General features: G+C 43.8%; 1 protein-coding gene across 1 annotated transcript; it reads right to left on the bottom strand.

The window, feature by feature from the left end:
* Positions 1-724: 724 nt before the first annotated feature.
* Positions 725-3,982, bottom strand: LOC133952399 (ras-related protein Rab-1B-like). Its single transcript, XM_062386820.1, has 6 exons — positions 3,801-3,982; positions 2,866-2,938; positions 2,470-2,565; positions 2,246-2,341; positions 1,998-2,129; positions 725-1,501 (listed from the first exon to the last, which is right to left on the bottom strand). Exons 1-6 carry the CDS (start codon positions 3,812-3,814, stop codon positions 1,268-1,270), a joined length of 645 nt encoding a protein of 214 aa, XP_062242804.1. The 5' UTR covers positions 3,815-3,982; the 3' UTR covers positions 725-1,267.
* Positions 3,983-11,079: the final 7,097 nt, after the last annotated feature.

Below are 11,079 nucleotides of genomic sequence, written 5' to 3'. Positions count from 1 at the left end.
AGTGTCACAAACTGAAGCTAATTGCACAGAATGAATCTGCAGTGAATCTTTGTTCATCATCGATCCTGAGACGAACCCCAGACCGGACTCGTGGGGTCGTTAAGAAACGTCTCGTTAACACATTTCAACATTTTACATCTATAGTTTCACCTTGTTGTTGTTTACGGATGATGTAACTTCCTGTTTTCACTTCTTTTGGCATTAAATTCTCAGATGAATGTCATTGAAGTCATTTCTCATCCAAAGAATCTTACATTCAAAGTCTGGAACCTGAGGAATATGAAATAAATCAGATTGTTGCTGCGCTGAGAAATTCTCCATGAGTCAACTTGACCCACTTTCCTTTCTGCTGCTCTTTAAATTTAAATGTCTGAATGTAGATCGAGTGCTCACTTCCTCATGCATTAAAATACATATTCAATTATATTCACCTCCACCAAGGAGGTCATGCTTCATCTGCATTTGTTTGTCTGTTACTTTGCAGCATTGAAACTTGGCGGATCAGGGAGGAAGCCATCAATGTTCCATACTTTCAGGGACGAAAGATGGAGATTAGCTTGATTAGTTATTTATGGACCTTTTGCAATAAATGTATTTTCCCTGTTTCAAACAAACTAAACACACGATTAACTTGTGTCTCTGTGAGTCGACACCTGACCGAACCTGAGACGAGCTGAATCAGAAAATCATCTGATAAATTCAACAGATTTGCACATTGTTTTTATTTTGTATAACTTTTAAACATATTTTCAGCATCGAGACTCCTGATATATTATTTTATTGATCTAAACAAAGAACAAACAAACCACAACAAAAACTGATAAACATGAAAAGTCCCCATTCAGGGAAATGACAGCAAATTAAATCATCTGTAAATTCATCTGTAACAGAAGCTTAAAGTGCTCCTGTCACATTCCTTCATAGAACTCGTCCCATAACTTGAACCATTATTTAAAGTAAAGTATTTTCATTTGACTTTTGAAACTATACTTTTTACAAATGTCGTGTTTTACCTTGAGTTAAATGGTTGATACAGTGAACTCTTTATAAAACTCCTCCCCCACTGTCCGGCTGTAATCCCTCTTGTGTTTGTCTCTTTTCATAATAAAGCAGAAATGCCTCATAAAAGCCTTCTTCAAAAAAACCAGCTCAAAAAATATATAGAGTTAAAAACATGTTGTGGTTGTGTGTTCAAACACTAAACCAGTGCATGCGTTTAGAACCTCCCTCTGAGCAGCGCAGCCACATCAGGGCAGATGTTTCCTGCTCAGCAGCAGTTAGCGGCCTCCTGCGTCTGTTTGTCCCCCCCCAGCCTCACGGGGGCGCTGCTGATCTTGGTGCCCTGGGCCTTGGCCTGTGTGGACTGGCCCTGCAGACCGGCTCCCTCACTGGCCAGGCGCTGGTGGATCTCCGAGGCCATGGTGAGGAAAGACCTCTCCACGTTGTCCGAGCTCTTAGCGCTCGTCTCCAGGAAGCGGATCTTCAGGGACGTGGCCAGCTCCTGCAGACGAGTCACGAGAGAAACGATCACTACTCCTCAGAAAGTTCACAGAATAAAGTATCAGCTGGTAAATACTAATAAACATGGTTTCAATACAAACTACCACAGGGCAGTAGCAGGAGTGTGAGCATGTGGCAGCAGGGGGGGGGAGGCTGCACACATCTCTAGAGTCAAGGTAACTAAAGGGTGACACTGAAGGTGAATTACTGCAGTTTTCACTTCTACTGATCGGCCATCTTGGATCTTCAGGTTATTCTTCGTGAGGTTTGAATTTTACTTTATTTCAAACTGAAAACACAAGAGGATGCAACACAAGACAACACAAGCATGACAACATCACATCATGCTTGTGTTGGTGCTACACTACATCCTACATGTGCCTCACACGTGTGTTGTCACTCTGATCGACTGGTGGGGTCTTTATTATTATTTATTAGTGTGTGTGTGTGTCTGTGTGTGTGTGTGTGTGTGTGTGTGTGTGTGTGTGTGTGTGTACCTGACCAGTGGCAGCGTCCACCACTTTCCTGCTAACGAGGTCCGACTTGTTTCCCACCAGCAGCCTGGAGACGTTTTCACAGGCGTAGCGATCGATCTCGTCCAACCACTGCCTGACGTTGTTAAAGGACTCCTGCAGAGAGAGGGAGGGAGAGAGAGAGGGAGAGAGAGAGGGAGACGCGTGAAGGAGGAGGAGGAGGAGAAGTTAATGTTCACACTCCTCCTTTATGTTGAGGAGAGAACCCTGACCTGCTCAGTGACGTCATAGACGATGATGATGCCGTGAGCGCCTCTGTAGTAGCTGGAGGTGATGGTTCGAAACCGCTCCTGACCGGCTGTGTCCCACTGATGGACACACACACACACACGCAGACACACACAGACACACACACAGTGAGCCCTCACTCTGAAAGGATATCTACCCGTGTTTGGCTTCAAGCTGTTTGATTTATTTCTCCCTCCATGGTTCTTACGATTTGAAGCTTCACCGTCTTCCCGTCCATGTCGATGGTTCTGATCTTGAAGTCGACTCCGATGGTGGAGATGTAGCTCTCAGTGTACGTGTCATCCTGAGGCGGCGGAGAAATATCACAACTACAGTTATCGTGTTGGAATATTTCTTTATTGTCATTGCACAAGTTCCAGATCGAGCTCACAGCCTCCGGACTCACCGCTACAAGATATGACCAACTTTGAGAGAAGTAAATAATCTTCTTATAATATCAACTTCAACCAACGACAATGTGTGTGTGTGTTTGTGTTTGTGCGTATGTGTGTGTTTGTGTGTGAGTGTGTGTTCATGTGCGTGTGTTTGTGTGTGTGTGTGTGTTTGTGTGTGTGTGTGTGTGTGTGTGTGTTGAGAGTCTTACCGCGAAGCGTAGCAGCAGACATGACTTTCCAACTCCAGAGTCACCAATCAGAAGAAGTTTGAACAGGTAGTCGCTGTAGTCACACACACAAACACACACATACACACACACACACACTTTAATGGATTTACATGAACACTTAAACAATAATAAAAGTAATATTTGTTAATTCATTCTAGCACACACAGACACATTTGGTTGTTGGGTACAAAAAGAGTTAAGTTAGAAATAAGAAGCTTGTCTCCTCCATGTTAACACACCAGGGTTGTAACCTCATCTCCTCCATGTTAACACACCAGGGTTGTAACCTCTGATTCTCCATGTTGTGTACTGGGAGTTTTCTTCAGGAAGGAGGTCATGTGACAGGAGCCTGACCAATCAGAGAAGGCTACACCGTGACTAGACCCAATCAGCAAGAGGATCTCAGTTTCTGCTCGTCCGGACTCATTGAGCTCTAAACTCTGAGTCACGTGGTCACCAGGTGAAACGGAGGCGGAGCTTTAAAGACTCTTTCACTATAGTTCACACTAGTTGGATAATTTGTTCTATTGTGTAACTATTGGATATTGTAGCTCAACTGTCTAGAGAGAGTTGAGATGTGATGGATTGTGGGAAATAACCTCTTAATATTTATAATGAAGTTTATTTATGACGTTGTTGAGGTGACGTCACTTGATTTGACAGAACTGACACTCAGGCCTACAACTCCCATGAGCCTCTGCAGCCCAGTGAGCCGCAGATAATCGACTACACACTCTCACATATAATTAACACAACATGACATTCATTAATCGAGTGGAAAACAAACTCCAGGATGTTACAAGGATTTAAAGTGTCTCCTAACTTCCCCCGTCAGTGTAAGTGCAGATATCAGCGTTACACACGGTGTGTTAGTACTTATACAGTGACACACAACACAAAGACACAACACTTACTATTCCGGGTTCATGATCGGTGAGGTCGCTCCAGGTGGCTCCACAGAATCCAAAACTATCTCTGAAAACAAAACCCTGAACCTGAAAACTGTCAGAATACCTCCAGCGCTGGGACGTTGTGTCGGTCAGTGTGTGTTTGTGTGTTTGTTTGTGTGTCTGTGTCCTTCCTTCGGAGGGGCAAGTGGCAGAATGAGCCGTAGCTAACGAGCTGACGGATGAGCTGACTGGTTCAGGTGCATTATTTATTAATAAAGACCAGCTCAGGTTACACTGGGGACAGCACCTGGAACCAACACACACACACACACACACACACACACACACACACACACACACACATTGCTGAAGACAACCTGAGCACCGTACGTCACTGAACAAACAGGAAGTAGATCTGCAGGAGGAACCCAGGTTCAAGGACCAGCTGATGGTAAAATCCTTTTGTGTTTTGTTTGTGGAATGAAAATGTCACCTGATGATTTATTAATCTGACTTGTATTTCTCTCCTCTTCACACACACACACACACACATTCTGTCACATACAGACCAACACACACAGGCCGATAACCTCACAGATTATTTCTCTAATGAGTGAATGAATAATAAATAATGAATTGTCGTTGTTCTCCTCCTCCTAATGGAAATTGTAACTGTTGCTAATATATTTATGTAATATGTTATAAAGGTTTCTAATGTTTATTTTGTATTTGTATATATATGTGTAATGTGTGTAATTAGATATAAGACTTTTATTTTGAAGCCTCCACTGAGCTGCATGTTTTGAGAAGAACCTTCTAGAAGAAACACGGAGAAGTAACAAGAAGAAGAGACACGGAGAAGCAGGCAGATGTAGTGCCATGTCTAAGAGTTTAAGTAAGAAAACATAAGAAGATTCCTTTTCAAGAGCATGCAGCCAACGAGGTATTTTGTTTATTTATTTTAACTTTAACTGAAATTATTGATACTGTTTTTTGCTCGTTAGCTAACGCTGTATGTTGTGTCTTTTGTTGCCGTGTGTGGCGCAGTTTTCACGGTCTGATGTGAAGAACAAGACTTTATTAAAGACCCGTGGAGGAAACCATTTGCTGTTGACTGTGCTTGGGAGGGAGTCATAGAAACATTAACTGTGGAGCTGGAGTCAGACGGCCGACTCTCAGATAATTCAATGATCTTTATTAAACGTCTTATTTTACTGACTTGTGCTTCTTCCTGTAAACTCACTGACATCAGCAGGAAAACAAAGATGATGACAAACAGCAGCTTGAACACAAAGATATTAAACAGCTGTAATATTCAAAACTTCTAAAAAGTTCCACAAAAGAAAAACTGTGTGTTTCGTGTTAAGAACCTGAACGTGTGTCGGTTCATAATCTACAGCTGTTTCTTATCAACAGAAAACAACGTTTAATGGAGAACAGCTTGTTTGTTGTTTGTTTGTTTGTTTGTTTGTTTGTTTGTTTGGTGTAAACAGAACCACGGCAACACGTCAGTTCATTCTTCATCTCCTCTTTTCTTCTCGGCTCCTTTCATTTCCTGTCTTCTCCTCTCCTGTCTTTCTTTTCTCCTGTGGCCCAGATGCTTGAGGCCCATGTGTCTGGGGTTGGTGGTTCAACCTTCCTCCTGTTCATGTGCTGAAGTTCCCTTGGGCAAGCCAACCCAACTCAACTGGCCTTGTTTACATCGAGTAAAGAAGTAGATGTCACTTCTTTTCATCGCTCCTTCTCTCATTTCACTCCTCACTCTCCTCTCGTCCGGTTTTTAACGATGGACAAAGCGATGCAGTTTGATTCGGTCCTGATTCCCGAGTGCGACCCCCCCCCCCCCCCTGGTCACGGGAGTGAGCAGAGGGCAGGGGGATTGTGGGATATGCGATGGCTGAGCAGCTGTCGAGGGGTCAGAGGTCAGCGGTCCTGACGACGGTCTGTTGCCGGGGCAGAGGCGGCGGCGCGGTGGTTGCTAGGGCAGCGGCCGGCTTTGTGGCGCTCCCGATGGAGCATGGAGGTGGGAACACTGGGAACACTGGGGGAAGGGACCGAGAGAAAGAGGAGAAATAAAGAACGAGAAGAGAAACTGACAAAGACAGAGGGGTTAAAAAGCAAGAGGAAGGGTGGGAAAATGAGAGGAGAAAGAAAGAGGGAAAGAACATTAAACCATTGCCTGACACGGAGATGGAGAGAAGAGAAGAAGAGGAGGAGAAGGGGTCGATCACAGAGAGGAGGAGAGAAGAAGAGGAGGAGAAGGGGTCGATCACAGAGAGGAGGAGAGAAGAAGAGGAGGAGAAGGGGTCGATCACAGAGAGGAGGAGAGAAGAAGAAGGGAACATGAACATATGATGAATGTTGTGACTGGGAGAGTGAAGACAGTAACAGGCGTGAACCCACAGTGAAGCTGGAACAACAACTGGTCTGAATCCTCCCACCTCCATCGGGGGGGACGAGTGTTCAACTCACAAACATGTCTGTGCACACAAGCTTCAAATTGTGACAACACAAAGAAAGACGACAACTTAATGTCTTCATGTGACTTAATGTTGAACTGTTGAGGACATCGAGGCTGGAAGCTGGAGACCAGTTGATGGTGTGTAATGGTGATGATTCTATTACCAGTCCAATCTGTGGTACCACAGCCCACTGCCACTTCACAATGAACACTAGTGCATCATCGTGAATCATAAAACAATGTACAACAAGTTGTGAATATTACACATGACGTCTATTTTACTGAGTCACAACTCAGTGTCATGTTTTGCTTTGGTCCGAACGTCACAACTGTTGGTTTAATTAGGACAATAAACAGTGTGTGACCCTCAAAAAGACACAATCCTGAACCAAACTGTGTATCTGGAGAATCACAAAAACAACACAACAGAAAACTATGTTTCTTCGCTCAAAGGAAACTCTGCAGTTCAGTGTTGCTCTCAAGGGGAAACAGGAAAAGTGACAAACATGTTTATGATCAGAAAGTTAGAATCTAAAATGTCTCAAAGATTGTTCCCAAGTAGCTTTACACAGACAGAGCAACGAGTGTGAGGGGCTGTGTGTGTGTGTGTGTGTGTGTGTGTGTGTGTTAGAGGTCAGTGGTAGGAGTTAAACCGGTCATTGTTCCTATCAGTGTGTGTCCCAGGGGACCTGAGGGAGTGGGGATAAATAGGTGCTTTTCACTATTCACCTTTATTTTACCACGCTCCCTGGCTCCTGCATGCAGTGTGTGTGTTTGTATGTATGTGTGTGTCTTTGAAAACAGTGTGTGTTGAGGCTGCAAGATTGCTTGTTAATTAAATGTGGTTATAAAATAAAATAATTAAACGTTTCTGGACTGAAATCAAAATCCGATCGTCTCAAATCAAACGTGACAACAAACATATGATCGACACTTGTTTTTAAAAACCAGTGAGGTTTATAATCATGTTTTTGTCATTTGAAGATAAAGAAATATAAAAGCAAAAACAGCCAAAGACTAAATATCAAAACTAAAATGATTGAAACTCTAAAAAACCTTTGAGCTAAAACCTGAAAACTATAAAAAAAAAAAATACACATAAAGCAGACAATAAAACACTGGTTTGTTTGTGTGTTTGTATCGGTCTGTGTGATTTATGTAGAGTTACTTAGTCACTGTGTGTGTGTGTGTGTGTGTGTGTGTCTGTGTGTGTGTGTCTGTGTGTGCATGTGGGACGGCCCTGAGGCCAATTAGGGGACAGATAATTAACCTCATTGAGACGGGATGTTGAATGAATGAAGGCCTTATTGTAAAGATACAGAGAAAGAGTGAGAGAGAGAGAGAGAGAGAGAGAGAGAGAGAGAGAGAAGAACAAGACGTACACAACGTCCTGCCTCCAATCTGTATCTGTGCAGTCCACTCGTTTCTAATATTAATCTATCATATCACAAAATGTCCAGAATGTACCAGATCCTCTGAATCCCTCCTGACAACGTCTCATTTGTTTTGTGGAATCAACCTAATCATCGTGTTACGAGGCGTTCACGGCCTCTCGGAGGCTCGGGAACGTTTGAGGTTAGATATCGAGACGGTCACATGACGAACAAGACAAAACGTCTTTTATTATAAAGTTTATAACATCTTTTTCTAACCTTCACCATCAGCTTCTGTTTCCTGAACTGCTGGGAAGAGAACAGGGAGACGGAGAGCGGGACATGATCTGAACCATCCGTCTTTTTACTGGATTATAAAGTAAAGACAGACAATAGATGGAACGTTCCATGAACACAGTGAAGCTGGGAAATGTTGAGCTCTGGACCTTCTCCTGAGACTTTCTGGAGCATCTGTGTGTGAGAACACAAACATCCACGTCAGTCGCTCCAGACTTTTACCAGAACTTTTTCTGCCAGTTTAGAAAGTGTCTGAGAAAGTGAGATCATTTGAGAGTTCCCTTCTGACGAGTGAACTTGTTGAACGTTCCAGAGATGTTCCTGTTGTCCTGAACGAGTCGGACCCAAACAGTCTGCAGCTTCATAAATGAGACAAACTCCAGAACATGTCCAGGTCCTGTTTCGTCAGCTTCGTCTCAGAGAAAGTTTCAGGATTAACTTTGATCTGACGTTTAGAAGTGACTTCCTTATTGGTGTCACGGTTTGAGGATGAAGATGGACCCGGGATGCAGAGGTAGTTAACAAAAAAGGTATTTCATATAAAAAGAAGTCTTCAAACAAGACAAAATCAAAACATGAACTCTAACAGGTAACTTCTGGCGACAAGGCGCACAGAGAACAAGGAACGATAAGAAGGGGAAGCCATAGATGACCTCATGTAGAAACGAGTACAAGAACAAACGACAGAGGGAAACACAGAGGAAGGGGGGGGGGGCAATTAAGCACAGGTGAAACATGTGAGGATTGAGCACGAAAATCAACAACAGGAAGTTAAGACAGAAACAACACACAAGGAAAGCGAGACTACAAAATAAAACAGGAAACAGAAAACACAAAGAGACAGAAATCCAGAACTAAAATGACCGATCATCACAATTGTCCCGATGCAGGAATCCCCCTGAATGAAAGTTTTCTTCTGTTCTCTCTCTCCAGTTTGGAACTTCCAGTTTCTCTGTTTGCTTTAGAAGAAAAAATCCACAACAGACAGGAAAACGAAATGTAGAGATACTAAATAGCTAAATAGAGATCAGGATGTGGTTAGTGTCCAATCAGTGAACGGGACGATCACTCCATCCACTAATTACTTCATCTTCCATTTAGATTCCTGAGGAGTAGAATGTTCTAGACCCACAAGTCTTCATCTTGAGCTGCGTTTCCATCAGAAGAACCAATGTTGTGTCTATGGGACGCATTCGAATTTAAAAAAGTGTGTGTGTGAAGAGTTGAACTGAGCTTGTGCGTGCACGCGGTGGTGTGTGTGTTTGTGCTTGGGTTTGTGTTGGTGTGTGTGTGTGTGTGTGTGTGTTTGAGTGTCTTAAGCCGGGTTCACACAGGACACTGAGGCACCGCACCATTCTCATGAGCGCAGCCACCTGGCTGTTCACACCGGTCGACCTGCAATTCTTCTTCATCCGCTTGTTGTTGTTTGTAACACGTTCAATGTCGGAGCTCGGGGGCAAATTATGATGCTCTTCATACCCCCCCCCCCCCCCCCCTCTCTCTTTCTGTAGAGAATGGGCAGATTGGGATGTTTAATAATGTGAGGGTTTAAATCATAAAGGAGGCACCCAGCTCTTCTTGGCAGGTCCTTACTTTAGGTTTCCATGTCTCTTCACACACACACACTTCACAGACAGGAAGCAACATGAGAGAAGAATGAATACACAATGACCACACACAAACACACACACAGTTAACACACTGTCATAGTGTCTCTGTTGTAGTCATATTCTCCTCTGGTCATGAATGTTGTGTGTGTTGCTTTTTCTGCTCCCTGGGGTCAGAGGTCACCATCAGTCAGACATTAGTGGTACAATGAAATCCTTCCTTTTGATGATGTGTGACTTCCTGTAGGTGTCGCTCTTTTCTCTGTTGGTCTCCAGAATGAAACGCAGCCCCACAGTTTTCAAACTAAACTGGGACATTCAGCATTTACTTAAGTTAAAGTGTTTTAAAGAGAAAAGGTGGTGGTTCACTTTGTTTCCATCAGAATCAAACAGGAAGAGAACGAGGCTCCGCCTCTGCCATTTTATCCCCAAGTCTCCATTCCTCTTCACAATAAAACTCTCTTTTCAAAGAGGCCACATCCACTTCCACCCTGTAACAGACGTGTTCAGTACTGCTCCTGTAATTAGACACGGCCCATTTGAAGTGAACCACCAACCCTCTGTAACACATCCGCTTTACTTCTACTCCTCGGTGCGATTCATTAGAGCAGATCTGATCTCAGATCAGCTCAGCAGCAGCACCTGGTAGAACAAGTGGTTTCAGTTCTGTGATAAACAGGTTCTGACGAGGTGGGAACATGACCTGGTTCAAGTCAAACCACAAGATGTCACCCAGTGGTTCCCTTTGCACGTGGGGCGTTTGAGTGTCTGGGCTCATCTCCAGTTAAAGAGGACATGTTAGACCCATTTCCCCACAGTTGACATGGTTCTTTGGGGTCTTAATGAAATGTCTGTAACATATTTTGCTCAAACACCACAAAGATCATTTAAAACAGCAACTTTTACCTGTTTTGAGTGCCCCGCCCCCCTCTCCCCTCACCCCTCCTCGCTCCTTCACGAGATACAAGCACCCAGATTTTTAGCTATCCATTACGTGTGTAGAAATATGGCTACTGGAGACGAAGATACAATCTTGCAACCATTTTGTTTTGAACCAGAGTCAGATGGGCCAGAGCCTGGATGCTCCCCAGCACAGAACCGCAGTGGGAGCAGTGGGAGCAGTGGGAGCTTGAGCTGGCGTTGTCAGAGAAGTTTGGTTCACTTGAATTTGTCTGTGTGGAAAGAACCAACGAGGAAACATGCAGGAGGATTTTAGATCGTTGAGGATCCAGCTTTGTTTCAAGAGTCTTTAAGGAACCTTCCACCACAGCAGGTGTGAACGGGTCCTCAGAGCAGAGGAGGTGTTCTGGGTCTGGATCAAACTGAACCAGGTTCTGTTCCAGAGTGAAAACACTTTGTCTGGACTTTTGGACCAATCACAGGAAGTAGAGACAGAATTGAACAATAGAAGAAGAAGAAGAAGCTACAGTCTTCACCTCCGACGATATGATGTTTGACCCACGACCACAAAATGATGACGACATGTCCCACGTCACACGCCGTCTTCAAACCAATCAGAGTCAAGTATAGGTAGACTCCACCCACAATATTGATGACAGGCGGAC

Source organism: Platichthys flesus, chromosome 4 (genome assembly GCF_949316205.1).
Source record: "Platichthys flesus chromosome 4, fPlaFle2.1, whole genome shotgun sequence".
In the NCBI taxonomy this organism is placed as follows: Eukaryota; Metazoa; Chordata; class Actinopteri; order Pleuronectiformes; family Pleuronectidae; genus Platichthys; species Platichthys flesus.
The sequence above is the reverse complement of the archived record's forward strand: the minus strand, read 5'-3'. Positions and strand labels throughout refer to the sequence as shown.

Coding starts and splice junctions, on each gene's coding strand:
- LOC133952399 (XM_062386820.1), bottom strand. Junction 2,130..2,245: donor TCTATGACGTCACTGAGCAG/GTCAGGGTTCTC, acceptor CTCTCTCTGCAG/GAGTCCTTTAACAACGTCAG. Junction 1,502..1,997: donor TGGACGCTGCCACTGGTCAG/GTACACACACAC, acceptor ACTCGTCTGCAG/GAGCTGGCCACGTCCCTGAA.